Source organism: Mauremys reevesii, linkage group 3 (genome assembly GCF_016161935.1).
Source record: "Mauremys reevesii isolate NIE-2019 linkage group 3, ASM1616193v1, whole genome shotgun sequence".
NCBI classification, from domain to species: Eukaryota; Metazoa; Chordata; order Testudines; family Geoemydidae; genus Mauremys; species Mauremys reevesii.
Window position 1 is genome coordinate 56,361,865 of NC_052625.1, and position 23,992 is coordinate 56,385,856.

The 23,992-nt window shown below is 45.4% G+C and overlaps 1 protein-coding gene and 1 long non-coding RNA gene across 5 annotated transcripts in view; one reads left to right on the plus strand and one right to left on the minus strand.

The window, feature by feature from the left end:
- Positions 1 to 23,992, plus strand: part of GALNT14 (polypeptide N-acetylgalactosaminyltransferase 14) — a 188,048-nt gene that overhangs the window by 8,973 nt on the left and 155,083 nt on the right. Inside the window, exons 1-3 of one of the 4 annotated variants that reach the window (XM_039532167.1) lie at positions 10,367 to 10,397; positions 17,433 to 17,512; positions 19,274 to 19,453. The exons of 1 other annotated variant lie outside the window; for it this stretch is intronic. In XM_039532167.1, coding sequence (XP_039388101.1) covers positions 19,289 to 19,453 — 165 coding nt within the window. In that variant the 5' untranslated portion in view covers positions 10,367 to 10,397; positions 17,433 to 17,512; positions 19,274 to 19,288. Of the gene's footprint in view, positions 1 to 8,283; positions 8,390 to 10,366; positions 10,398 to 17,432; positions 17,513 to 19,273; positions 19,953 to 23,992 lie in introns of those variants that run through there. 2 more of the 4 variants (XM_039532166.1, XM_039532169.1) reach the window with 2 other exon arrangements.
- LOC120401917 lies at positions 9,504 to 16,672 on the minus strand. The gene is made up of 3 exons (XR_005596834.1): positions 16,558 to 16,672; positions 12,782 to 12,898; positions 9,504 to 9,605 (listed from the first exon to the last, which is right to left on the minus strand). It is a non-coding gene; the product is annotated as an uncharacterized LOC120401917 (long non-coding RNA).

The window sequence follows — 23,992 nt, forward strand, 5'->3', positions numbered from 1 at the left end:
GTTAATGTCACGGTAAGAAACATGGAACTAAAAACCTCCAGGAGAAACAAATGCTATTTTCAAGTTTCCAAGGAGGAGTTACAAACACTGGAGGGTATAAAAAATAGTGTAAACCACAAAATATGACATATCCTGTAACTATTATTGTAGATATAGTTTGTTCAACAAAAGGGAATGGTTAATGTTAAAATGCAGTGTGTGTGTGGGGCTGATCCTGTGAAGTGATCAGAGCTTCCTATAAGCTGCCGAGAATTCCTGTTGGAAGCAACTGGGGCTGGGGGTCGCTGTGCAGCCCCCCGAAGATTCCAGCACCCTTGCTCTGCGCCCTGGAAGGTTGGGCCCATAGCCAGAAAGGTGGTTGCCAGTTCTGCATTTGGGATCTGAATAGCACATTGCATTCTTTCTGCATCAGCACCAGCTGGAAAGATTCTGCATCCAGAGTTCATCTGATAATCTTTCTTCCTTTAATTTCTCCAGGTTTTACAGCACCAGTCTCCTGGAGGTGTTTAACATAGATTAAAACAACAATGTACACTGCCAAAATTAAGATCTTAACACAGTAATTAACTGAACTGCCTATTCCAACATGAACAGTAGCCTGCCAATTTAACGTAATAGAGGGCTTGATCCTGTGCCTGTTGAAGCCAGTGGGGGATTTGGCACTGACTTTGATGGTCACAGGGTGGGACCTATAATGACACTCATCAATGAATGCCCTCCCTGAAATGTCCAAGAGTAAAGGCAGGCTTTGCAGCATGTCTAGAACACTAACAAACTGGTGATGCGTGATCCAGAATCGAATCTAGTTTGTGCTCCGATACCTGTATTTCAGCTGCATGTCTAACAGTGATAAAAAACAACACATTCATTTTTGTGTTCGTGTGACTCAGGCAGAGCCAAGGAGCAGACCTGCTGAATAAGAAGGAGCTGTTTTCTCAGTCACTTTCCTAACTGTAGCTAGGCTTTGAAAATAGTTTTCCTCCACCGTATCCACCCGGGTTGCTAACAATTGCGTCTTTGTTGAACATTGAGCGGGACACAAAGTTCCATCAGAATTTAGCAATCCAAGTGGTCAGGCGAAACTCAGCTGGCTATAATAATAATAAAACTGTCATGGACAAATGGTGTCAGGCTTATATTATCTGTATTGTTTAATTAATCTATTGACTGCACATGAGTGGTCTCTCTGAGATATCTGAAAAACAATAGTCAGTAAATGAAAACCTTGTTAATTTTTCACTGATAATTACAATGAATGAATGTACCCCCATTCCATTCCATTCCAGCTTTATGGGCAGCTGTGAGTGATAGGGGCATAAATATTGATTGAACAAGGCCTGTTTACTTTATGAAGTGATGAGCATCAGGGCGTCCAGAAACCTTCCATTGCTTTGTGCTTGCAAAACAAGAAAAATTTTAAAACGGTAAAAAATTGCTGTCTGTTTACTCAGAAGAAGCCCAATAAATCTTGGATGCAGTTAAAGCCTTTCGTTTGACATTTTAGAGGAAGGAGAACATTTTCTTCTTTCTCTGAGAGAAGGCACAAAGATTTTGAGAAGTCCCAACACTGCCAAGAAAATTCAAAGCCATTCACTCTTGGACTGAGATTGGAAGGCCCACTGAATCTCAAACACAGGCCTACAGAGCTGCTAGTGAACACCTCCAGGCGGCCACCCAGCAATGGCTAACTACGGTAATTTGTGTCTCGCTACCCATTAGCGGCTGTGGACACAGACCATGGGAAGCCCCACCTCAAGGGCTCTGACAAGCAGCAGCCTCATGGCTCCTGATTGGCTCCCTACCCTATACAAACCTAAGGGTCATTCCAAGAAGGGTCCAGGCAACAGTGTGGATCTGCTGTAACTACCATGACCATCCCTGATCCTGAACTCCTGGCTTTGACCTCAGCCCAGTTTGGACCTTGCCTCCGGCCCCAGAACCTGAAACCTGACTCATACTCTGATCCTTGCTGTTGACCCTGGCCTGGAACTTGGCTGCAAGCTTCCCTGCTACTCTCAGCCTTAGGTTTGACCCTGCTCTGACTCTTGGTCCTGACTGCCCTTGTCAGGACCCTGCTAGAGATACTCTGAAGATATGGTTCTGATCATTAGGAAGAAGGCAGTTGAACGATTTAAAAGAACTTCTATATATTCAGTGGCAGGAGGGTTAGATTTATGTCATTTCCCCCTGTGTTGCTTTTTATCTTTATTCCTTTGGGGCTAGCTCAGGGTAGAATAAAATAGCTGGCAAGTTGTCTGCTCTTCTGGGTTAATCCTGTCAGAATTCCTAAACTAAGTAGCTCTGAACTAGAGCAGTATGTGGATGGGAGACCTTCATAGAATATCAGGGTTGGAAGGGACCTCAGGAGGTCATCTAGTCCAATCCCTGCTCAAAGCAGGACCAATCCCCAGACAGATTTTTTACCCTAGATCCCTAAATGGCCCCCTCAAGGGCTGAGATCACAACCCTGGGTTTAGCAGGCCAATGCTCAAACCACTGAGCTATCCCTCCCCCATGAAACACCTGGATCAGTGGTGGCCAGTCTGAAGTCCAAATGTTCTTTCAGAAAGGTCAGGTGGTTACAATCAGCACTGTGGGGCAGAGTGTCTGGCCTGTTCTGCTCTCTTTGTGCTACTCAGCCAAAACACTGATATTTTAGGGATTGCTGTAACCTGTGCCAGCAGGCAACAGTCCATTAGGGGTCAGATGCCAACAGGGGATAGTCCTAATGCAACATGCTCCTACTTTTTCACCTCTGCATGAGGGGCTGTGGAGAGAGAGAGAGGTGTAGGTGCTGGCTCCGTGCTTGCTAAGGACTCCCCAATGCTGGGAGAAACCCCGGGAGTGGAGTTGCAGGTGGTTTCTGCTCCCTTTCATCTGTCTGGTGTTAGTTCTCAGCTTCTTCTTTTCTAGGGTACCCCAAGTGGCTGTGTTTGGGAGAGGACCTTTGTCAGGCATTCCCCTAAGCTCTAGCAGAACCAGGAGAGCTCCTATTCTCATCTTCTTGGGACTTCCACATTCCAGTGGCTGATAGCGCAGTAAGAGCTACTCTTCTCCTTCCCCGGCCACGCAGAAGGGGGCCAGCAGGGGGGCTGATGAGTAGCTGGGGCTGGACAGCTGGTGCTGGAAGCACTCCTGGCTTGGCTCGTACTAGGGCAGCAGAGGAAGCTGTGGGAGGTAGCTAGGGAGGCAGGGCCCTCTACTTCCTCTTCAGAGGGATGCAGACACGTCAGCTAAAAAATCACAGGGTGAAGCTCAGGGAACACACATTCAGTTCATAATCAAATACAGATTTTCTTCTTAACACAGTTGGCCCTGGACGTCCCTGATTTAGAGCCATGAGGGACGCAGTGAGCACCACTGGCCTAGATGCTCAGGAAGTGCTGGTGGCAGTTTAGTAGGAGGCACTGACCTCTTTGATTCAGTGCTGAGCCTTGTGTCTCACCCGAGTACTGGGGGTGCTGTCCTGCAAAATCTCCTGGCACCTTTGGAACCCTGGTATCCTGGCAAAATTCTGAGAACTGCATCCCGCCTACCTAAACTTCCCCCTAACGTTCCAGGTGGCAACCGTACTCTGCATTTCTTGGCCTACACTATTGCACGGCAATGCTGTGTGCAGCTAAACAGCTGCTCTGTTCCATCTCGGAGGTGGCAGGAGAAGTGACTGTTCATTTTTTTAACAAAGACCTTAGGGCCAGTTTTTTCAAGTGCTCAGCACACACAACTGGGGCTCAGCTCTCACTTAGGCCCCAAATCTGTCTAAAGTGCTGGCTGCTCAGCAGCTCCCATTGTGACCCTTATGACCAGATTGCCCTAAGAGCTCTGAAGAGCCCAGCCCCTCTGAGTGAGCTCTTCTGAAAATCTGTCCCCAAATTGCTATCAGCTTATTAACTCTTTGGGACAGCAACTGTATCTATCTGTGTGTCGGAAGGGTGCCTAGCACACTTTGGGTGCTACACAATACACAGTAAATTACATATATAATGTATATGCTGTAATTTGGTGCAGTGGCTTTGTGCCTTTCATAAGCATCATCTCTGTGGGAAGAGCTTCACACCGGTTTCCATATCAAAGAGTGAGGGTGATCACCATCAACTGAAGTCCCTGTTTTCCTCCCCTCCCACAGTAATTTGTCACAGGAATAAGAACTTTTGCAGAAAATATAAGGTACAGTCTATTGAACCATTTAAAAAAACTCTCAGTGCTTTATAGTGATATTTACAGACCAATACCCGGGTAAATAGGCATGTATAAGGCACAGGTAAGTATACAAATTTTAGGTCTAATACTTGGAGCAGTGTTGTTCTGCATAACACCACCACACAGTGAAGTATATACAATGTATTTGGTACATCACTGCTTTATCCTGATAAGTCCAAGTAGCTGAGTAGAGGTTTTATACAAAGGTGTACTTGGCGCAGGGTTGTTGTTCTTTGGGAAGGATGCACATTGTTTACTCAGCATATAAATAAGGGAATGACAACTTTCCAGATACAGGACAGCTGTTTGGAAGGAGCTGCCTGGGCAGCTTTCGTGACCAAAGAACTGCAAAGGTTGGCAGAAGGCACTGGCTGTAATGAGTATTGGATTTCAGCTCCGGAGCGAAGAGCCCTGCTTTCATCTAGCACCAAGGCCTGTGAGCAGCCTGATTACAGTCAGTCCTTTAGTCATTCAGGGGCTGAGCCTGGCCCACTGAGGTCAATGGGAGTTTTGAAGTGACTTCAGTGGCAGCAGGATCAGCCCCTAGAAGTGGTGCTACTTCTCAGCTTGATGTCATAATCCCCATGGCGAGTGTGGTATTTTGCACATAACTGAACGAGCTCTTTTTAAAACACAGTCCCTGTGAGCACGCATGTTGCTTTATATGCAAGCTCTGCAGATGGTATTAGAGTTGGCAGCGCACATGCCCCTGGAGGATGCCAATTTGGTACTTTTTCTTAGCTCGAGTCTCTGTGCAGATGGAAAAGAAAACATGGGAGAAATAATAAAAAATGCACAAGCAACGTGCTGCAGCTGTGCAAGAGAAATGTAGTTAGAACCATTCCCCTTCCACGAGGACAGCCCAGCATTTGGTGCAATAAAACAAATCACTGGGATGTATCTGCGGAGAAAGCAAAACTGGGATCTGCTAAAGAGAGACGCTTTGCATGAAAGGGTAATTACGTGTCGGATAACAACAAAGGGTGCAGTGGATTGACTATTAAATGGAATCGTACAAGCACAAAATATCTACCATTAACTGTGTGCCTCTTGGAGGCTTCCTCCTGTTTAAAGAAGGGGAAGGGGTGAAAACCAGATGACAGCCTGGTAGATTTGTTATCACCCCTCTTTCCCATGCAATGAAAAGAGCCATTCCCCCCACCCTCACAATAAAGTGCTCACATTTTGCCAGCAACACTTAGCACATTTGCTTACTAAGCTGCAATTAAATTGATTTTTCCCTCCCTCTTCCCCTTCTTGGTTCCAAAGCCGCTGCGGGAGTCAATGTAACAGGAAGATCAGCTGGGAAAGAGACCTTGGGCCAGATCCTCAGCTGGTATAAACTGGCCTTGTTCCATTGCCTTTAGTGGAGCTGTGCGGAATTCCATCAGTTGTGAATCTGTCCCCTCATTAATTTATAAAGGGATTTATAAGGTCTCTTCTGAACAGCATCGTTAAAGTGCATGTGCGGTGATGCCTTTGCTATGGGAGATGAATGGGATGTAGCTGAGAATGTTTTACATCTGACTTATGTCCAATTCCATTGGTTAAGGATGGAGACGGCAGCCGTCTCCCTCCCAATGGGGCTCGTGTGATTGCTGATTGCCTGTCTGTTTACATGTATTTTGCTGTGTTCCAGACACTTATCATTAGATTCAAAGCACATGCACAAGTCAGTATTTAAAAAATGTCTCCCAGAGCAATCCAAAGTGGAATCAGTGACCTTCCTGCAGTACAGGCCCACTCGCCTGTTTAGACCCTCCCCTTGGGCTGTCAGCCCTGCTCATGTGAGTAATTCTTACTCACGGGAGTACTCCTATTGACTTCCATAGGACTGTGCATGTGTGTAAAGCCTACTCACATGAGCAAAGCTTGCAGCGTGGCCTGGCTCAATAAATCTTACAATGTGCCCTGAAAGCCAGCTCAAGAAAAGCAGGTCTCTAAAATATGCATGTCCCAAGTTCTGATATAGGGCTTCCTAGCTTCCATACCATCTTCAGTTGCACCCAGTAACTAACTAGAAGCCAGTGGAGCCTCTTCAGCTCAGGTGTAATGTTCTCCTTGCAGAAACGTGGCCAAATAACCAGGCAGTCTCATTCTAGATTGTTGTCTTCAAGTGGCATGAAAATGCAGCTCTAGACAGAGTGTGGTACAGTGAACCGGTCTAGAGGAAACAAATGCACAGATCACTCTGCTGAGGTCTCCCATCTGAGAAAATGGATTGCATTCTCCTTGCTATAAGCAGATGATGGTTGGGAATTACTCTTGGCCACTGCTGTGATCTGAATAGCCAGAAGCAACCAAGGATCAGACATGACCCCAAGCTGTGAATGTAAGTCAGAAGAGGTGGGCGAGTCCCTTTAAGGTGGGACGCAGCACAGATACTATCTCCATCATCGTTAGCTGTTGAGGAACACTTCAGGTCCCAGCTCTTCATAATATATTTCTCCCTTTCCAAACCAGGCTATTTAGTTTGACTTTTTTTATGGCTTGCCTAATGAGTTCCCACATGGATCATCAGTAGGACTTGAAACCAGGACCTTCAACACCAAAGCCCAGATCTCTATCACTTAAATGAAAGGAATTATGCCATTAGCTAGTAGCAATTGTGGGCTGTTATCCACTCCTAGGTCAGCCACTAGGAGGGGATGCACACTCTGCCAGCAGTACACTTGCAGCTGTAGCATGTTACTCTGAAACACTAAATTAAGCTGACCAATCTAGTGGAAGGGCAGAATGTAAACAAAGGATAACTTCTTTCAGGACAAATAATCTAAGGTGGTGGCATTAACATACAGTAGATTTTCTGATTCTTGGACCAAGCCATGATCTGGGTGGCATATCTCACACAAGGTCTCTTAATCATCTACTGTTTCTGTGAACTGTCGTCCATGAGGCTGCTTAAAAAGTTGAAATTCCAATTGGCATCATTAAGTTCCAGAGTCAATACGCCACTGAGCTGAGTGGGACTGTTCTTCCCAGAATGGCTGTTTCAGGATATGTCTGCACAGCAATGGGGAGGTATGCTAGCATCATGTAGACAGACCTGAGAGAGCTTTGCTCTAGCTAGCTTGACTAACAGTGGCTAGCCACCTGACTACAAGCTGCCTGGGCCACTGGGTCTGTACTCTGGCAGCTCGCATGTGGCTGCACTGCCATTGTAATTTGAGCTAGCTCGATTGAGGCTGGTTTGGGTATGTCTACACATGCTGCAATCACACCTCCTGATTGTAATGTAGACAGACCCTAAGACTGTCTGTCTCCAGACTAATGAAGATAGCCCTGCACTGGGTCTGTATCTGGACACATAAGACAAGAGGAGATATACCTCCATGTCAGCTGTGGATAACAGACTATGGCAGTGAGGCTGCTACTTTCTTAGGCAGCTTATTCAACTGAAGGCAATAAAAGACTGTTCCACTAATGGCCCAGTATATACATGTGGCTCCTGGAGCTCCGTTTGTCTGTGGATCCATTAAGCTCTTCTCTTTGTTTTCATACGGTATGTGCTGAGCGTATGCGCTGGGAGCAGGGATTGATCATCGTTAACATTTGCATTCAGAAAATGAGCGGTGATGACAGTTTCATCAGGCATCCACTGGTTTATTTATCAAGGCGCTATTTGTAATACTAATCATTTGCCTTTCAGCCAAATATATGAAAGCTCCTTATAAACCTTAATTAACCCTTACAGCACCCTCAAGAGGAAGGTAAATACAGTGTTCTGTGCTTTTCACTGTTAACTTTTAGTTCAGGAATTAATGGGTTGACTTGCCTCAGAGTGCATGAATATGATCTAAGTTGGGGCAATATGTGTGCTGGATCTGAGCCTGGTGCTGAGAGAATTGGGCCTTTCAAAGTCTGATTTATTGTGTTGTAAGCAAAAATGATCTTTGGAACAGCAAAAATTGGTGACACATTAGCTGTAATAATGTGTTAGTCTGCAGCTGTCTCTAAGTAGACAAAGGTAGTTGTATAGGGCAGCAGTTTGGAGGATGCGTCAAAGCAGACAGCGCTGTCTGGAATCTGGTTCGCCTGCTGTTTTGTTCACTCACTCTTTGGACTCTGTTTTTGTTGTTTTAGCACACTGAAGCATTTTATTGAGGAAATCCAAGGGGCTGCTTGTGATTCACAAGTACACAACAACATTGTTATGATGTCATCCCATTTTACAGCTGGACAAACTGAGGTACAGAGAGGTTCAATTACTTGGTTCCCCTTATGCACTGAGTCAGCAGCAGAGGCTGGAATAGAACCCAGCACTCCTGACTCTGGGCCAAGCCCTACATTCTGACCACTAGATCCCACTCCTGCTCCTGCTCCTGCTATATAGGTTGAAGATAGTAATTTACCATAAACAGGGTTGAACTCCAAACCTAATACTATTTGTGGGAGCAAGTGAGCTAATCATTGCCTCTCATTTGAAAAAGAACTGGAGCCAGCAGCAAGAAATATGGTGTCAGAAGAAACAAAATTGGTTCATTTGAAGATCAGGCTAAAAGAAAAGGAAAAGATTGTATTATTATTATTATTATTAATTTACTATTTCAAGTGGAACTGAGGCTTTTACTCGTCAGTTTTATAGTCTAAGATGCTGACAATAAAATATTACAAAATGATGTGAGGAGAAAGGACCTTGTGCACTGCAAAAACAAATGAGCTCTGAAATCACCGTCTATCCTCTAACTATTGTTTCCAGAGCCAAGGCAATTGAGATAGATTCTTTCTTTTCTTTTAAAGCCGTGGAAAGAGTAAGTCCAAAGGCTCTAATTTGGCCCAAGCGAGAGGGGAAAAGCTGCTTTGTCGTGGCTTCCTAAAAAGCTTTGTCTGCATTTAGACACACACCATTTCCTTTTCAAGGACCAGTGCCAGCATCAGACAATTACAAACACACCTCATAACACATTATAGAGACGCACGGCTCACAGATAAGACAAAAAGATGTTTAATGGTCGTGGTGCATAGTGGCAGTTGCAGCCTCTTCACACTGCAGGGTTTTGTAGAGGTGTCATTTTTATGAGTGCGCATTTCATTTTTGCTTAATTATAATTGGGCACAATTGAGCAAAATCAAGGTGAGAACAGAATTTTAGATTACGACGGGCTCATTTGAACTCCTTGAGCCAAGTTCCTCTCTCAAAGGAAATCTGGAGAGATTCTGATGACTTTAATGGAGGGCTTCCAGATTTACACAGGTGTCACTGAGAAAAGAATGTGGCCCCTTTTTGTAGTCTTGTCATTTTCTCATTGCATTCTCTTCTAAGCTGTGTCTATACCAGGAATAATTGGTTGTTTTTGTAAAATCCCCACTGCTGCTGTCACTGGGTGAGAACCTGAGGGCAGATGAATCTCTGATGGTGTCCAGCCTTTTTACTAATATTCATTCGGCCACTTGGGAATATTTTCCTATGGAGTCAGAACATAGCCTATAGTTGGTAAATTGCTTTGGAATTTTACAGGATGGAAGGTGCTGTATAAACGATAAGCTCATTTAAAATCTGATTATATGAAATGTGAGCTATCAAATGGGGCCTTTCTTTTCCCAGGGACAGACTGAGGGAAGCTTTTTCCAATGAGCATAATCTTTCTGGAGTTTCAGCCATTCAATTCTAAGCTTCCACGGAGCAGTGAAAAAGCAAAATGTCCTTGTCCTTTCCTTTCAAGAAAGCAGACATCACAATTCCAGATGGAAAACCAGGCCCACTCCTTCCTGAGGATATTTGCAAAGCTATAGTTCCCCATACTTCCAGCTTCTAAAACTTGGACAAATGTACTTTTACACTTCATTCGTATGTTTCTTAGTCTTTGGCAATCCAGCAGCTTTTGAAGAATTTATGTTTGGATCTGCCACTTAAGTTCCCAAGGGTTATATTTATGGGGGGGGTGTGATGACATGAGATGCACTGTCCACTCCACACAAGACCTGAAGTAGTTAAGGTGGCTAGGCAGGCCAGTTAAGTGCCCAGGCTGCACCTGGAGGAGAAGCCAGAGGGCAGGGATTAATCAGAGAGGAGGCTCAGCTGGACAGGAACAGGAGGGGCCTGTATAAAGTCCAATATTTTAGGACAGCTGGGGCTGCAGGAAAGTAGTGTGTAGCCACTCCCTGGGTGAAAAGCATGCTTGGGACTATACAGAATAGTATACATTTACTAGCAGGGAGTTTGGGCTGGTAGACCTAGAGATGGGGAGAGCCGGAAGGTAAGGCAAGGCTCAGGGGAAAAGGCAGCAAGGTTCAGGAGGGTGCAGACCTTAGCTGCTGACTAGAAGGCCCCTGATCTAGAACCCAAAGTAGAGAGTGGGTCTGTGTTCCTCTGCTGGCCACTGGGTAAGTGGCATAGGCTGGGCTGCTTGGAACAGTTTGCCCTGAAATCCTTTGATACCTTGGGAGGGGAGGACCCTAGTGAGGTGGCTGGAGGGCCAATCACCAAGGGGGAGCTGTAGCCACAGGGTGAGAGAGAGAGGACAGTGGGTGGAGAGACCACCAGAGGAGGGTGCAGCACCTGGAAGGAGCTAATCCCCAGTGCAACCACGAGGAGGTGCCCCTGGTGAGCAGGGCTGATGAGGAGGGGAAGTGGGTACAAATTACTTGAGCCTGGCTTCCCCAGCTTTCTTGGCCCTGTTTAGCTGGTCTGCCCTTGCTGGGGGGCCTGAAAAATTTTTTTCACCGGGGCTCGAACCTGCTCTCGGCGGCCCTGCTGGTGGTGAGTGCACCCTGTGACATGGTGCTAAGGCACTGTAGCCCCTTATGCTTTGGGCTTTGACAGCTGCAGTTTGAAACCCAGAGTTCAAGTTTGATCAGTGACCTAAATTTAGGCTCTGCCTGTGTTGAGATTTTTGTGATCCCGCATACTGGCTAAGGAACGTGGAGTATTCTCTCAGCTGCGTGGACAGTGCTGAGATCCACGAGAGCTGTCTGACTGGGTGTGTTCGGCACTGAAGCCAGAGAACCAAAGGATTTGGTCATTTTGCAGGAGCATGCATTTACGTGGGAGTAGAGTGGCAGTGGTGGTATTTTAAGGCCCTCAGCGATCTTCTAGCGTTTTAATGCAGTGCAGCCTATGGGGAGGTTAAGGGGAAAACAGCCTGAAACACAAATTAACCAGCCATCTGATTTCCTGTGGCTAAAATCAAAATGAATGAATTTTCAAGTAACAATAAGAGTTAAAATGCATACAGCATGTAGCTTGCATGTGGTGCATTCGTAGCATCAGTCACGTGAAATGGTTTGTAGAATGCTGTCATACTCTACAGAAGGATCATCTGGTTTAGATTTGTTTAAAGTATTAGGCCTTGTCTACACTGGGGATTTATCACCAATGTAGCTGCGCTGGAGCAACCCCCTAGTGTAGACAATATAAACTGCTATGAATTGTGACTTGTGCTGGTGCAGCTTGCTACTACTTGAAACTGCTTTGCTTCCCCCTCCACCCCCATGGGATGTTGTTGGGGTGTGGGGGAATCTCACAAAAATGTTGTGTCTGAGTCTTCCTGTGAGTTTTCTGCAGGGAATGAAGGTATGATCCAGGTCTCTAATGTAGAGGCATTAATAACCACTCCATAGTTAAGCTGAACGGAAATCTACCAATAGTCAGAGGATAACTGAATTAGCCATGTCATTTTTTGTAGTAACTGATATATTTTATTACACACACACACACAACTACATTAAAAGAACATTATTAAGGTTGTAAAGTCAAGCACTCAGAAATAGGAAATGCCAGAATTAAGGTTGCCTGTACCACCTTAATTCGGCTCCACTGTGCATATGCATTATAACAGCCTTTAATTACATGATCACGTACTATTTTTCCACCAGACCCCTGTGTCATTCAATGCACGAGATGGATGGCAGTCATAGAATGAGTAGCTATTTAATGTTTTCTTTTATCCCCGTAGTTTAATGTGTGGTCCCAGGCCTTATTTACTTCACACTATTCAAACCCTGCTTTGAAGATGGAATTAATTTCCTCATAGGCTTTTCTATGGTGCTAAACTATAAGAAGTTTCTACTGAGCATGTGAGAACTGAGATTTTTTTTTTTTTGAAGGGCTTGTAACATGGCCAACTTTGTGCAGATTTTCACCAGACCAGCGCAAGGCACATCCCTGACACACACATCATCCTGCCAAATTTCAAGCCCCTGCTAGAGCTTCTCAAACAAAAGATCACCAGAACATGGGCAAAACAATGTTATTTCTCCCTGGCCTTGCTCTTGGAAATTGCTGAACTGTGTTGGCTGAAATTTCCTTGCAAAATTCTGCCTGAGGCAGGCACTCAGCATGGGAAATTTCAGCCCAATAGTTTGGCAAAAATATTAAAACATCTGGCAACAAGATCCTATAATGGGAAGTATTAGGCAACCTTAATAGACAATGCCACAATCCTTGTCTATCATAATGCATGTACACATTAAGGAATTCCGTAACAAGGATCTCCGTGATACATCCAATGAATCCAAGAAACAAGGAACTTTCAGTTTGGCTTTTCTGACCAGGTGCCATGCTGCTCTGTAGAAGCAACAGGTAAAAATTATTAGCACTCAAGAGTGTTGGTTTTTGAAAGATGAAATTTGGTCCATATACCTGCATAATCAGAACTGGTGTTATAGCACATGGAGAAATCCTGTTTTCCAGACCTCATCAGACCCTCATTCCATCAGGGTTGGTATCATGCCTGCATGCCATGGCCAAATCCCAATGCTGCAATGAAACATGACACTTAATTGAAAAATTCCTGCTGAGATAGGTTTTTTTAATCTATATCACTGGGCCTAATTCACCACTTTAACTGCATCACGATAAAAAGGAGTAACCTAGTGGTAAATCAAAGCCTTTGACTCTGCTCCATGACCACCTCCTGCAGCAGTGAAATCCACAGGTTGGTTATATGCTGCTTAAAGAAGTAAAACATATTTTAAATCTTGTAAATCTAGGCCTTGTTTACACACAATCTTGTCCCAGTTTAACTAAAGGTGTGATCTCAAACTAATGTAGTTAAACTGGTGCTGAACTGTGCATTAGACACTCTTCTTTCAGTTTGAGTGGTATATGTGGATTTAGCCTTCACACAGACCGGAACCAAAATAACAACAAAAGGTGTTAATTAAGCCTGATTTTTATTTCCATACAAGTCTGTGTGGACACTTATTTCATATTGAGTGTCCTAATTCAATCTAATTTACTATTGATTTAAGTTAAATCAAAATAGGACTTTTAATTGGGGAAACAATATCTACGCATGACTTTTTTGCTCTGCAATTACTAAAGGTGTGAATTAAAACCCATATAGCTATTTTAGTACCAGTTAATGTGTAGACAAGTCCTAAGCTGATTCAGGCATCGTCTCAACCTAAAACCTTAGGTTGACCTAGCTATATCGCTCAAGGCTATGAAAAATGTAATGTTCTGTGCAATGTAGTTAGTCAACCTACCTCCATTCTAGATACAGCTAGGCTGACAGAAATCTTCTGTGAACCTAATGACTGCCTCTTGGAGAGTGAGGGCGAAATTTCTTCCATTGCTGGAGTAAGTGGCTACAGCGCCACACCTGTAGACATACCCTTAAACCAAACCAAAATAAGCCTTTCTTAAACTAAAATAAGAGTGTCTACACAAGGTTTTGTACTAATCTAATTAAATCAGTTTTAAACCAATTTAAGTTAAACCCGTGCAACTTTCTTGCATGGACAAGCCTCGCTTGCCATAAATATCACTGACCTGATATTATGCACATTCTGGGACAGCCTAAAAGAATGGACTGCTCAGATATGGGCAGTATGGATCTTCAATGGGACTTAAACCTATGCTTAAGTGCTTTGCCGAAGAGAATAGACTTATGCATGTGCTCAGAGTTAAGCGCTTGCTTAAGTGCTTTGCTGAATCAGGGCTTAGTATGGTGTCTGTAAGAAACTAGTAAGAATGGTGTTTATCTCAGTTGTCAGGTCACTTAATTTTTTTTGCAAATGGGGCTGATTTCTGATGCCATAGCAGGTTCTGCAGAATTTAAAAGTTGGCATCGTAGTTCAGCTTTGCCTGGCAAAGGTTCCTACTTAGAAGCCACAATGTGATTACAAGGGCAATTAAGAACCCCTAATATTCATGCTGTTTGAGAGACTGTTTACTCCTGCAGGGTCTGCTGCTGTCTGCAGTAGCTTTAAATTGATGATTAAGTCACAAATACTGCACTGAAATAACATGCAAAGCCCCATTGGCTGGGAGACGGAGAGGTAAAATGAAAGCTCTGCCTGATGCCCACCACATTATATCATGGGCTCTGGCCACCTAAGCGAGGGTAAGGAGGTTTCAAAGGACAAATTGGAAAGAGTTCAGAGGAGAGCAATAAAAACTACCAGGGATCTGGGGGGGAAAGGGCCTTTGAGGAGAGGTTAAGAGAAGTGGGCATGTTCAGTGTAAGGGAAAGAACCCCGAGGGCAGCTAAGGTAACAAGCTATGAATATGAAAAGCAGTGTTACTGTATCTAGAGTACAGGGACCAATTATTTTCATTAGTCAGCAAGGACAGGACAAGAAGTCATTGGCTTAAGCTGCAGCAGGGAGAATTCGGACTGACTCCAAAGGACGTGGCAACAGAACAAGTTGCCAGAGGAAGCTGCCTTGTCACTAGAGATGCTCGTGGTCAGACCTGGAACCCATCTACAGCTCACATCCAGAGCCCATGAGTCTACTCAAGCCTGTCAGATGATATATGCAGCGGGGAAACGCCAGGGTTCCAGAATTAACACCATTGATGGTGACCAGTGAGTTAACAATAATGATAATATAGTTTGTCACTGGTGGGTGGCTTTTTTTTTAAATAAGCACAAATCCCCATTAGAATCAACACTGCAGGGGCAACATAAGCTAAAAGCAGTAAATGCTTATTCTTGTCTCTGAAGTTAGCATGTGTGACCTTGAATACTCCTGGGGAGCAAGCTTGCTGAATAAGAAGGGGCATTTTTATATAGTCACATTACAGGGCACAACTGTGCTTCAACAATGGTAGCACCAAGGGGTACGGATGTGATGACTAGGGCTGGACCTGCTCCCTGTTCACGTATCTGGGTTGTAACCACAGTAGATCTTCTCTGGGTTCCCTGAGTCTTGAGGGAAACGCTCCCAAGTGTTACTGCTTTGTATGGCGCACACGCTGCACAGAGTCATAGATTTGAGAGTTAAGAAAGATTGATCTGGTCATCCAAGCCATCCCAGCCATCCCAGCCCATGGATGACTGTCCTTAGAGTATACTCTCCAGTCTACATTTAACTGACTCAAGAGTTGAGGTTCCCATCACTTCCCTTGTGGAGACACTCAGCAGTCTAACATCTCACGGTGGGGGAGCTTGTCCCTAATGCCCAGCTTGTGTCCCTATGCATAAGGCCTAAAATGTGTCAAGCGCTCTACAGAACCCATGGGAAAATTGCCCCTTCATTTGCTCAGCTTTGCCCCACTACTTCTAGTTACACCTCTGTGTATCAGGCTAAACCATTTTCTCTATTCTTTCATACTGTGTGGTGGCTTCCACTGTGGCTGAACATCACTTCCTTCTGGCCAGCAGGAATGGCTTGCTGCAGAGGAGTTGACTTGATGTTGCTCTAGTTTTATTTAAAAAAAAAAAAAAAAAAAAAAAAAGGAGCGGGGGTGGTGGAATCTCAGATGGGATCCACTACCTCATCCAGCTGACAGCTTCAGTTTAGCTCTGCCATCCCAGAATGTAGTAAAGTCGGGGATTTTCAAAGGCAGCTAAGTGAGTTAGGCACCTAAATCCTGTTGAATATCAGTGAGACTTGGACACCTACCTCCATTAGGTTCCTTTGGGTGGCGGGGAAAAGAACCCAAACCCAGCAACCTTAATTCCTACATTTGAATGAATGTCAGCAAGGTTCCTAGTGATGATGACTACCTGAGATGACCATGTGAGGTGGACTGGGGACAGCCAGTGTGTCCCTCTGCAGCGTCTATCTCTTTCCACTCTTTCTGAGCTGCTGCTACTCAAGCCAGGAGAACCGCCTCGAACCAGTTTTTTAAATGCTGTTTATTTTCTTCTAAGGGATCTGAGGGAGTGAATTCCAACGAGGTGAACGTTAATGAACTTGTCAGCTAATCATTGCCCTGTCAGTTTCAGTTAGAAAGAACACCCAGGTGGGAGTAGTGGGAGAGTCATAAAGTTAGGCTGCAGCAGAAGGCCCTTCTCAAGGTTCAGTGAATTTCAATTGATCTTGAGCAAGTCATTCTGTCATGCTGCTCATAGGTATATTGAGGCTGGAGCTCTTTGGCAGTAAAAGTACACCAAGTTCATCAGCATATAAGGAATTTCTCTGCTGACAAGACAAAAACCCAAACATCCCCCACAACTCTGTCACCTGATCAGCCTCATTCTTGGAGGGATATCAGTGCTCATCCGCGGGGTGGGAAGCTATCCAGCCAGGGCTAAAGAAGGGGAGGTGATAACCATCTACAACCACCAGAAAGCTGCAAACATCAAGGAAGGAGAGGAATTACTTAGGGTGACCCAAAGGGTCTATGCTCCTTGAATAATGAGATAAAATTGAGCACAGGAAACTGTAGGTTATCTTAGTGGGGTAGATGGTGACTTGGGTTATGCACATGTGCAAGGGAATAAGAAGCTCCCCACCCACGTACCCCTATAAGGGCTATCTGGATGTTGGCACACAGGAGTAAGCAGGGTTATGTGCTTATTTACTCACTCCCTAGAGCAGGTAGGGGTGGAGCAGGTGGAGAACAAGTGGTTCCATTGCTGCCCCCTCACAGGTCTGCACAGCTGACTCAGCAGACAGTGGGTAGTAACTTATTGCTGGTATGGGCTATCCCATGGAGTGAGAGGGAAGCAAGGGAATAATTGTGATTCAGAACTGTGTCTGAGTCACAATGCCTCCTGGGGCGGCTGCTGCAATTGTGCAGCTTATGCACCACCCCTTGTTCAGAAGGCACCATTTATCCCACTGGGATTTATTGGGTGGTGGGACTGGTGTCCCAAGGGAAGTGGCAGAAGCTCATCATTAGAGTCACTAGAAAGTAGATTAGACAAAGCATTGGAAGGAATAATCATATACTGCTGTGGGAGACTCGGTGGGCTAGGCGTGCTTAACCTTTAGAATGTAATAAAAGGAGATGCTTTCTGTGGTTGTCTTGAGCCATCCGATAGAATTCTATCACTGGGATATAATTTTCTATTAAATCCTGTAGGGAAGTTAAAAATTTCTGTTAAATTCTACAGGACTGTTTTCCATAAAGGAAGAAAGTTAAATGGAGTTCCTCGGGTGCTTTCTGCTTTGTTCGAAATACAGGAAGGGACAGGTGGGTGGAATCAGAGCTTACTCAAGAGAGAAGGGTAAAAGCAGGGCATGGTGTTGGGGTACTGGTAGGCACTGAAGGAGTTAACATTGGCAGAGGTCTTGCTAAACTGGGAAGTAGCGCTGCTGACTGCTGTGTCACTAGGGCTTGCCATCAATAAAGCACTTACCTTGTTGTAACCACACTGGCCTCTACCAGCCCAGCCACAGCTGGGTTTGCAAAACCAAAACCAGAGGCTGGCTCAGATCCGGAAGCTTATTTTATCCCCCAGGAGATTGGCTATCAGGCACAGGTTCTGGCCCATCCCCATCTTTCCCATAAGAGGGAGGCAATTAGCCCCTGTGGCTAGACATCTGGCAGGATAATCAAGAGAGTGAAGTTCTGTGCCATTGACTAGCCACCTGACTTTGGGCAAGTCACCTCACTTCTCCATGCCTCAGTTTCCTCATTGGCAAGATGCGGGAGGGGGCAATGGATACACACCATTTGTATGCTGCTTTGGGACCTATGGATGGAAAGCACTGTAACAAGTTCTCAGTATTGTCATCATCACAAACAGTGGAGTGTTTGTGGGGAGGAGAGGAAATATAGCTATCACAGACTATTTTAAAACCCAGCAGTTGACATGTGCTCCTTTTTAATTGTCCTGATTTAATCAGACTGATCAAATGCCACAAGAAATCCACCCCTACTGCTGTGGCTGCCTGGCGTAATATCTGTCCTCCTGACCCCTGGCGTTATTACTGTCAGTTCCCTTATCTCTTCCAGCAGGCCTGGTTCTTTATTCCAATGTATTCCCTACACAAAAGCTTAAGTTGATTTATTTTTTTCCTGAATCCTTTAGTTTCTGGCTTTAAAAGGGTGGGGGAGAGAACCAACAAAAAAGCACTCCAGCTCATGTTGCCTTCTGACAAGATGTCCCTGTGTATTAGATACCACATGTCACAGGAGCCTTAATCCAGTGTGCCAAAAAAAAAAAAAATTAAAAAAATACCTTGCAATAAAGTAATCCTCTCTGAACCGCTGCTGCTTTTTGCCAGTGGGATGTGGGACTGGTGCCTTCGGATGGGTTTGTCTCTTCTTTTTAGCCTGGAGGCCTTAAAATGAGCTTAAAATGAGGTTGTTTATGGACATGATAGGGAATAAAACTGCCCTCTTTTGATTTGTTTATGAAATGATTTTCTATTCCCCTCCCCCCACCCCTGGCCCCTCATTCCATTCCCTGCACTCTTACGTGCCCAGACCCTTGTTTCATGCCAGCTTTGATCCGTCCCTTTTTCGTACAGCTTGTGCCAGAGCTGCGCTGATAGAGGCAGTAAATCAGCGTGGGCACCATGGAGACAAATGGCAGCTGTAATGTGAACCGAGGGGAAATCAGATAAAAACCCTAGAACGATCATACCCAAGAAAAATCCATCTTGATCAAGGGCCCTTAGCAGAATGGGGAGGAATTAAGGCCAGGGTAGGAGAGCACTGGGCTTTTCTCATGAAATCCTGGGATTGGAGCTCCACTGGCAGGAAATATGTCTGCATATACCGTCACTCTCATGCTCTCTCTCTCTCTCTCTCTCTCTCTCTCTCTCTCTCACTCTTTCTCCGAGATGCTTCTGCTTCCATGTGCCCCGGGCAGACATATGTGCACTAGCACTCCGTTTTATACCTTCTGCTGCACACGCACATCCCATGCACACACGTGTACTGTCACATACTTGGGAAAGTACCCGAACACACATTCACCCTAAGTTCTTCACTTTCCATTTCCAGGCAACAGCTTAAAAGATGAAGGATACGAGTCTGTTCCCACAGTGTGTGATGAAAGGAGTGATTGAAGAAAGGCCACTAAATGGAGCTAAATCACAGCCCAATTTACACTCTCGCTGCCTGTGGCTGCTGGAGAGGTTTGATCTGAGATATCATTGTTCAGATGCCTCTACAACTCCGAAGGTTGCAACCTTTCCATTTGCTACCTGGCTTAGCTGGGTTTTTTAATGACTTTAAGTGGATTCTATACCGGGGAAAGCCTGACAGCCCTTAAGACGGAAGCCCTGTATTTATTTGCAGAAGAGGCAGTGACAGTGTCAGTTTCACCCCATTACCCTGCCAGTATGCTCCAGACCTGGCATGCCTCTGGGGGTGGGGAAAAGAGTTTGGAGTTCAGTCACTGGCTTCTTTTCTGTGTGGACAATTATCCACTCAGAACTGAATGGAAACCAGCACTTCTCATTAGTCACACAATAGCTGTCAGTTGACAATGATTTACAGCCACTGTCATCCCGGATACAAACCAGTGATGATGATTAGCTCTATTTTACAGATGGGGGAAATTGAGACACAGTTTGTTAATGGGGCTGGGTTCTAAATTAGCTGTAATTGCTCAGGGATGGGGTGCTATAGTGGACAGATGGATGAAAACGTCAGGGGTGATCAAAAAGCAACCAGTATGGTAGGGTAATGCAAAAGGAAATAATGTTGATAATGTTATAAAGCCATTATTGAAATTGATGGTGTTCTCTCATCTTGAATACTGTGTTCCATGCTGGGCACCTCATCTGGAAGGGACTTATGAAATGAGGGATTGAGATGGACATGAGAATGGAAAGATGTCTATAGCAGGAGGGATAGAATTAAAATTAGAATGAATAGAGGGTACATGGTAGATATATAGGAAAAGTCATCTAGATGCTCCAGTTTATCATAACGTGATACAAGAGCAAGGGAATGGACAATGAACCAGAAAGGCACCAAGTGCACAACAGATAGCAGGACATAATGCTCATTATGTAGCTGACTTATGGAACTCATTGCCACAAGATAGCCGTTGGATCAGGAGCTAAGTAGGAATAAAAAAAAAGACTCACTAAGCATTGGTACACTAAGTGCATACATGGTTACATATGAGAGGATATACCCTCATGCTTCAGGGTATAAATCAATCTGTCACGGTCAGGAGTTAGGAAGAAACTTCACCTATGGACAACTTATTACACAACTTCCCATTATGGATCTTTTTGCACCTTTCAAAGCATCTGGTACTGGCCACCATCAGAGCCAGGATACTGGATTAGAATGACCATTGGACTGATCTGGTATGGAAGTTTCTATACTCCTGAATGGCTTGCTTAAAGCCTCCCCAAATTAGTGACAGAGCATGGAGTGGAGCTCAGATGTTTCAAATACCCAGTCGTGTGCTCATTTGAAATGATTATTTCTACTACAATTTGGGCAGGACACTTAGGTTAATCATTCTGTCCAATGCAGATTCAGTTAGATACAGTATTCTTCATTCCTTTTGCTAAATCGGTATGTAGAGTTGCTGTGTCCTGCTAAACAGTTGCTGGGTTCTACCCTAGAGGTGGTTGCATTCTACCTTGTGCGTAAAGTGATTTCTGTGCCAGGCCTTTTGGATCATTCAAGAGGAAGTATATAAATGTAAGGGATTTCGGGGGGGCGGGGGAGTGATGCCTGTGTGCTGATTTCATGTCAGTTTTCAAAGCTTTAGTGAAGGGAGAGTTGTGATTATAATTGCTCCTTTGTTTTACCTTTGCTAGCTAGGGCACAAAGCTGGCTCTTATTGTTCTGTGATTGTTGGATTGGAAGCTTTAATGTCTCCTGTGTATCACCTGTGCACCAAAGTGCAGATCCCAGTTTGTATGATGATTTGTTAAGGCAATTCTGTAAGTGCAGTTAAAGTAAATTTTATTAAGATGATGTTTAAAAAAATAAGTGAACTGTACAGAGTTTAAGCGTAGAAGTTTCTGGTTATCACAGTTTTGATTGGAAAGCCCGGTTGAAAAGGGATCCTGGTGGCTCCGATCAGCACAGCTGACTGGGCCGTTAAAAGTCCGGTCAGTGGCGCAGCAGGGTTTAGGCAGGCTCTCTGCCTGCCCTGGCTCTGTGCAGCTCCCAGAAGCAGCAGCATGTCCCTGCGGCCTCTAGGTGAGGGGCCAGGGAGGCTCCATGCACTGGCCCTGCCCCAAGCGCCAGCTCTGCAGCTGCCATTGGCTGGGAACCGTGGCCAATGGGAGTTGTGGGGACTGCACCTGCAGGCGCGGGCAGTGTACACTGCGCAGAGCTGCCTGGTCATGCCTCCACCTAGGTTGCTTCCAGAAGCAGTGCGGTTGCCAGGGCAGGTAGAGAGCCTGCTTTAACCATGCTCCGCCACTGACCAGGAGCTGCCTGTGGTAAGCACCGCCCAGCTGGAGCCCGCACCCTAACGCCATGCCCTCGGAATGCTCTCCCGCACCCAAACTTCCTCCCAGAGTCTGCACCCTGAACCCCAACCCCTTACCTCAACCCTGAGCTCCCTCCTGCACTCCAAACGCCCCACCCCAGAGCCTGCACTCCCAGTCAGAGCCCTCACCCCGTCCTGCACTCCAACCCGCTCCCGCATCCTGAACCCACCCCAGAGCCTGCAACCCCAGCTGGAGCCCTGACCCCTCCCAACCAACTGTCCCAGCCCAATGAAAGTGAGTTAGGGTGAGGGAGAGTGAGCAATGGTTGGAGGGGGGCTGGAGTGAGTAGGGGGCGGGGCCTCAGAGAAGGCACAGGGCAGGGCCTTGGGGCAGGGTTCAGTTCTACGCAATTAGAAAGTTGGCAACCTTACTGGTCCTGCTCCCGACACAGGCAGCTCAGAATTACTGAGGTGCAGGACCACCACAGCCACACCTTTCCTCCCTCAGCATAACTCCTCTTTCCTCTGGCCTGTCCCAGAAAACCTCCTGGGCCTGAGAAGATAGGAGAGGAGAAGCACAGCTGATGTGACAGATCTGGCTGTGTGGCTGGCATCAGGGCCTCCTGGGCTGTGGATACTCTCCAAGGGGGCTTACACTTGCCCTACGCCCTCTGAATTGTGCCCTGGTTTTTAGGAAGGCGAAGTGAAGAAAAACCTCTCTTGTCGAAACCATAGGGGGATTGCAGCAGGGCCACTGCAAGTCCCTATGTTGAAATTTGGCCAGGACACTGGGGTGAATGCACCTAAACTTGTGCAACATGTCATGGGAGTTTTAATGAGTCAGGGCCTAGTTTTCTTACAACATAACGGTATCTCTCTGAAGCCTTTAAACTGCCACGGAAGAGAGAGGGAGAGAGATCACTGCAGAGGGCAGGGCACCCTTCTTTCATCCTCATTTATTTTTGACAGCAACATGCCTGGGGAATGTTATTCCTAGGGGAGAACCTGGTTGTACATTAGTATTTTCTCTAACTACTGCATTTTCTAGGAGTCAGCCTCTTGTAGCTGGGCTTTTGAATGGCTCAAGCAAATAGTTACAGTTAGTTACAGTTTAGCCATAACTGGGAAGCTTGCAATGACTAAACATTCTTTGTTGGGGTCTAGCTCTCATCTGTAGATTAACACAAATGTCTCTGGTCTATAAGAAGGAACCAGAGACGCAGGATTTGTTTAGCCTTCAGACCATTTTGATAGCCAGATGAAGCACAGGGTCTTATTTTTCCACTGCAGTGAGGAGAGAGAAAGAGATCAGGAAAGTTTTGGGTGGAATTTAAAGCTGAAGCCATGAGCACTCTAGGTCATTAAAGATCCAGCAATGTTGGTGGAGGAACAGGATGTTAATCCTGGCATACGGACTAAACTCCAATCTGAGTAATTATATTCCACCTACCTAGAAGGCTTTCCTTGTGGTGTTCGGTTGCCGAAGTTACTCTTCACAGTCTCCTTCTAAAACAAAGCAAAACACAAACCTTGTGGTGCAGATGGCAGCCGGGGGTCAGTAATCCTCAAATACATTCAGAAGGCCAGATTCTGATATCTGGTACACCAAAGTACATCAGGTCCCATTGATCTACTCTTGATCTAGTTTAAATCCATTTCAGTTCATTGAAGTCAGTGGAGTCACTGCAGGTGAATGGGGGGAAATGAGATCATAATTAGGCCTGTTGATGTTAAAACTTGCCAAACTGGCTGCTTTTCAGTGGTCAAAACCAGCAAGGAAAACTGGGCTAGATCCTTGGCCTTGCTCCCTGGCCTTGGCACTGTTTTGAAAGTGCAAAGGGGAAAGGGAGCCTGTGTAAATAGCTACTTGGGGATTCCCCTGGGTAGCACAGGAACTGGTATAACTTTGCTTGTGTTAATTTTCATTGTTTGTACCTTGTGTTAAGCTGTGACACACTGAGTACCTCACCCAGATCTGAAGAGGAGCTCTGTGTAGCTCAAAAGCTTGTCTCTCACCAACAGAGGTTGGCTCAATAAAAGAGAATACCTCATCCACCTTGTCTTTGGTTCAAAGAGACCCCAGAACTGGGGGACTGTGGACGTGTTTCAAAGCCACTTTTGAAAACACCCCCAACGGTGCTGCGTGCTCCTTGGCCTCAGCTCAGGATCTGACCCTTGTTTTTTAAAAACGTGTTTTTTTAATCAGTGTCCCTTTAACGAATGCCTTACACTGTGCTCAAAGCAGGCAGGGGACAGATTGATTGAGCTATTTCCTAACTATCCCAGGTATGTAGTGGTGGCTCTGGGTCAAA